This window comes from Octopus bimaculoides, chromosome 6 (genome assembly GCF_001194135.2).
Source record: "Octopus bimaculoides isolate UCB-OBI-ISO-001 chromosome 6, ASM119413v2, whole genome shotgun sequence".
Lineage (NCBI taxonomy): Eukaryota > Metazoa > Mollusca > Cephalopoda > Octopoda > Octopodidae > Octopus > Octopus bimaculoides.
In genome coordinates, this window is record NC_068986.1 from 116,689,578 (window position 1) to 116,694,633 (window position 5,056).

The 5,056-nt window shown below is 35.1% G+C and overlaps 1 protein-coding gene across 1 annotated transcript in view; it reads right to left on the reverse strand.

Annotated features, from left to right (window-relative positions):
• Positions 1-2,597: 2,597 nt before the first annotated feature.
• LOC106872212 (E3 ubiquitin-protein ligase UHRF1) overlaps positions 2,598-5,056 on the reverse strand; it is a 21,146-nt gene continuing 18,687 nt past the window's right edge. Inside the window, exon 9 of the mRNA XM_014919121.2 lies at positions 2,598-4,470. Within this exon, the coding sequence (XP_014774607.1) occupies positions 4,210-4,470 (261 nt within the window). The 3' untranslated portion in view covers positions 2,598-4,209. The remainder of the gene's footprint in view (positions 4,471-5,056) is intronic.

Below are 5,056 nucleotides of genomic sequence, written 5' to 3' on the forward strand. Positions count from 1 at the left end.
CGGGTGGCACATAAAAGACACCATTTCGAGCGTGGCCGTTTTCGTGCGGGTGACACGTAAAAGCACCCACTACACTCTCTGAGTGGTTGGCGTTAGGAAGGGCATCCAGCTGTAGAAACTCTGCCAAATCAGACTGGAGCCTGGTGTTGCCATCCGGTTTCACCAGTCCTCAGTCAAATCGTCCAACCCATGCTAGCATGGAAAGCGGACGTTAAACGATGATGATGATGATGATGATTAAAAAAATAAAACTTCCGTCTTCTCCCATGAAAAGAGTTTCACATTTTGCTTTTGTGTAAAATACAAGCACATAGCTTAATAAATGGAATAATATTGTAGATTCTTAGAGTTATTGCTTAGCTTCAAATCAGTTATGATCATGCAAATTTACAAGCAAAAATGTTCCAACCATAACAATCTTGTCTTATATTCAGATAAAGTGTATGAATGTATCTAGGACTACTTTTTCCAAATGCTTACACCTACTCTTATTTAAGACAGTAAGGTGTGTGTATTTGAGGGAGATTCAGCAACTTTTTCCAGTAGATTAAGCAATCATGTGAAAGTTCTCACACCGACTCATTGCCAAACAATGTAGTGGTGGTGGTAATGATAGTGGTTTGTAATGTAGTAACCAAACACCCAGTCATCATATAATGATTCAAGGCTGGACTTACATGTGTTTTCTTAGGGTCTTCAAGGACTTGAAATCATCACTGCAAGCTTACAAAAACACTTGTAATTTTGACTGTGTTCCCTACAGTGTTTTTCCCATTGTCTGCAAACCTCTCAAACTCATTAGTTATAGTCACACCACCACCACCTTGCTAGCCCTGGTCAAACCATCCAACCCATACCAGCATGGAAAAGGGAGGTTAAATGACGACGATGATTATTGGACTCACTGTAATGAGAACTGAACTGGAAACAGAGGGTTACCAGATTTTGATACTGGAAATAACACCCGTTTCGTACTTTAGCTTCTCCTCAATACTACACTGAGTTGATGGGTCTTGTCTTGCAAATCATTTGGTGACCCCATTAGTGTTGGTGCCACAAAAAAAAAAAAAAAGAACTCAATACACACTGTAAAGTGGTTGGTATTAGGAAGGGCATCCAGTCATAGAAACCATGCCAAAGCAGATACTGGAATTTGACAGTCCTTTGTCTTGTTGGATTCTGTGGAACCATTCAACTGATGCCAGGATGGAAGGCAGACATTAAATGATGATGATGATTGTTATTGAAGCTAACAAGTATTAATCAGTAACAGCTAGACTTAAAATGTTTTCCAAATGTTAATTTATATTGATTTTATGACATTCATTCAAATGAATTGATTTATGCAGCTCTATTCACATGATTGTTTTAATCTGAGATGTGTGTGGATGTAGGCAACAGATTGATAAAGGTGGGAGGAAAGACAGCAGGGGAGAGGCAAATCACTGTGAAAGATAGATAGAATGAGAGAGAGAGAGAGAGAAAAGATAGAATGACAGGACAGGAAGACAGATATAAAGTGGAAATTTGCAGAATAGAGACAATGAAGAGTGTGAAGGGACGAGTCTGGTGATGTGGAGAGGGAAAACTTCTATGAGAGGGTAAATGTTGATCTTTCATAAAAACAAAATAAAGGGCTCAGGTGCAGATCCAAGGCCTCGAGACCTTCAGAAACTTTGGATATTTTATTTAGTTTATGTAAAATTTTGCATAGGGAAACTTCTGTGCAGCTGCTCAACCTGCTAAAATGGTGACTAAATCTCCATTAAATCACATCCTAACATAAGTTAGAGCTTCAGCCCTTTGGTATTCAGTACATTCTGTCAAAAGCAATGTTTATTTATCCATATTGTTTTTAATTAATCCTACATTATTTCTGAGCTTCAAGATTTTGATGATGTGATTGTTTATTTTTAAAATGACTCTGTAGGGTAGGTATGAAAGGCCAGATATGATCAGTTTGAAGATAAAACAGATAGAATATTTTGACTGGTTATGACCGGTTTAAATGCTAAAGTGTTAAACTATCAAAACTAAACTTCACCACCACCACCACCACCATCATTTAACCTCTGTTGTCCATGCTTGACAGAAGTGATAAGCTGAGGGGCTGCACCAGACTCTTTTATGTGCCAATGGCATAGCACCAATATCTACCATGACTACAATTTCACTTGGCTTGATGAGTCGTCTTCTCCAGCACAGCATATTGCCAAAGATCACAGTCATTTGTCATTGCCTCCAAGAGACCCAACACTCGAAAGATTCTTTTTACATGTGCTACCAGCACTGGTACTAGTTACACAACACCGGCACATTGCGTCTATGAGGCCAAATGCTTGAAAGGATTTAGTAGATAGAAACTGAAAGAAGCCCGTTGCATGTATGTATGTATGTCTCTTTGCACCCCCCCAACATCACTTGACATCCGATGCTGGTGTGTTTACGTCGCCGTAACGTAACAGTTCGGCAAAAAGAGACTGATAGGCTTACAAAGAATAAGTCCTGGGGTCGATTTGCTCGACTAAAAGGTGGTGCTCCAGTCAAATGACTGAAAGAAGTAAAAGAATATCTACAAAAACACATGAAACACAAAGAAAAGTGGAAACAAAAACAGGTTTGTTTTATTCACATTTTAAAAGTCAATTTGCTTTGGTGATCAACAAGAATGTAAAAATACAAATAAAAAAAAACATTTATTACAAAAATATGGATATGCTGCTGCCTTAAACCATTCTTTTCCAGTTCCAGAGTTCTTATGTGTCTCAGAAATGTTCAGCAACTTTTGTCACATTAAGAAGAATAAACTTATAGAAAGGCACATTATGAGATCTCCAATGGCAACAAATTAAAACACAGATTAACCAACAACAAACAGTCATAATTATGAAATTGATGAACCAAACTTGAAAATAGACATCCATAAAAGGAACTGCGATCCGGGTTAAATCAGTCGAAAGTTGAAAAAGCCAATTGAAGTACTTTTATAGACCCAGTTTCTGTTAGAAAAATGGCACAAAAGGAACTGTAAATGGAAATAATTGAATCACAGACTAAGGAACTTCTATAACAAAGATTTTACGATAAATCTTTATTGCACTTCTTTTTTAAAACTTATTATTCTTGAAGAATCCTACCTTTATGAGAAAATAATACTATTTGATAATACTAATAAATAAATGATTGTAAGCTTTTTTCTGAAATCGAAGTGGTGAAGTAAAACAAGACCAAGATTAATAGAAGACAATTTATGAGCTGCAACCTCTCAGATGTCACCAAATATTGAATGCTTAGTTATTTTTATAACAATATACACACATATTTCTTATAAAAGAAATTTTCTTTAAAAATATTTGTATGATTTGTTTAGAGTAATATGCAGTGTACTAAATGCTACATTATGTTTGTTAAATTATAAATTGAAAGATTCGTCCTTCAATGTATAATGAGCAAAATTTCATAAGGTCCATACTTGAAAAAGAGACGTTCTTGTGTTGAAGTTACAGATGACGGAATACAAACTGACAACCACTGAGTCTGTTGTCTGATCTTCAATTGATTTAGTCTAATATCTTACTGATTGACAGCTAAATAAATATTAAGGTTTATCATAAAGAAGTAACTGGTTCTACAAATTGAAGTAAAATGGTTTCATTTAAATATTAGAATATTATTTGTTCCATGTTGCATTTTCAAAAACCAAAAGTTACTAGTACCTTAAATATAGAAATAAATTTTGATCTGAATGAGTAGCTAAACGAAGATAACACCACAAGACAATTCATCATGCAACAATGAAAATCTAATCAGTAATCTTTAAACCATAGTGGAAATTAAAAATGTGAAACTACAATGCATGAATATCATTTGTGATATAAAAACTTATTTGCATTTTCCCATAAAGGCCCATTTTAAAAATGTTCCAATCAACAAAAGCAAAAAAGCAAAAATATGAACCAAAAACTAAAGAGATTTTGTGTGCATATCTAGTATTTGTTTCAAACATTGAATGGCAACACCACAGCCAACTGACAGAAACCAATGAAAAAGTCTCTTCTTTCTTCTAAAATATTGCAAGTTTTAGACAACATCATACAATTTGTTCATTTAGCAATTTGATAAATTGTTAGATTTTTGTTGCTTACCCTCCACCCAAACAGATTTATTTCTGAAAATTTGCTTTCTTTTTGTTAGCCTTGAATTTTCTTCTTAAACACTAGAATCTTCACCATTGATATCATTATCCGTCATTTCATTACATTTGCCCACGCCATCCTCATCACTGTCATTTTCTTCAGCAGGAGAATCACCATCACAGTTGTCTTTCTTCACCAAATCTAATCCATTGTCTTTATTACTACTACTGCTGCTGTTTGAATGTTGACTTGCTGTGTCAGAGTCTAACAAATCTACACCAGAGTCAGCATCCGATTCTTCATTTGCTTTATCACTAAAAGTATCTTGGTTTTTCTGTAAGATAGAACAAAGATCATCAAAACCTGAGAAACGAAGACAAAATAATAATTCAATGCAGTAAACTTAAGAAAGAATGATCAAATGCTTGCTTTATTGGGTCATCTCATCTATTTACATTCTGCTACAGACACACTGTTCAGACATCTGGGTTTTTAAGAAATCAAGTTTTTATTAGAAATCAGTGTTTATGCACCAATAGTTACCACCATGGTCACTGGAGTGTAGACCGCTTCAGTTATACACTCATTATCTGACATACAGCATCAGTTATACACTCATTATCTGACATACAGCATCAGTTATACACTCATTATCTGACATACAGCTTCAGTTAAACACTCATTATCTGACATACAGCTTCAGTGATACACTCATTATCTGACATACAGCATCAGTGATACACTCATTATCTGACATACAGCTTCAGTTATACACTCATTATCTGACATACAGCTTCAGTTATACACTCATTATCTGACATACAGCATCAGTTATACACTCATTATCTGACATACAGCATCAGTTATACACTCATTATCTGACATACAGCATCAGTTATACACTCATTATCTGACATACC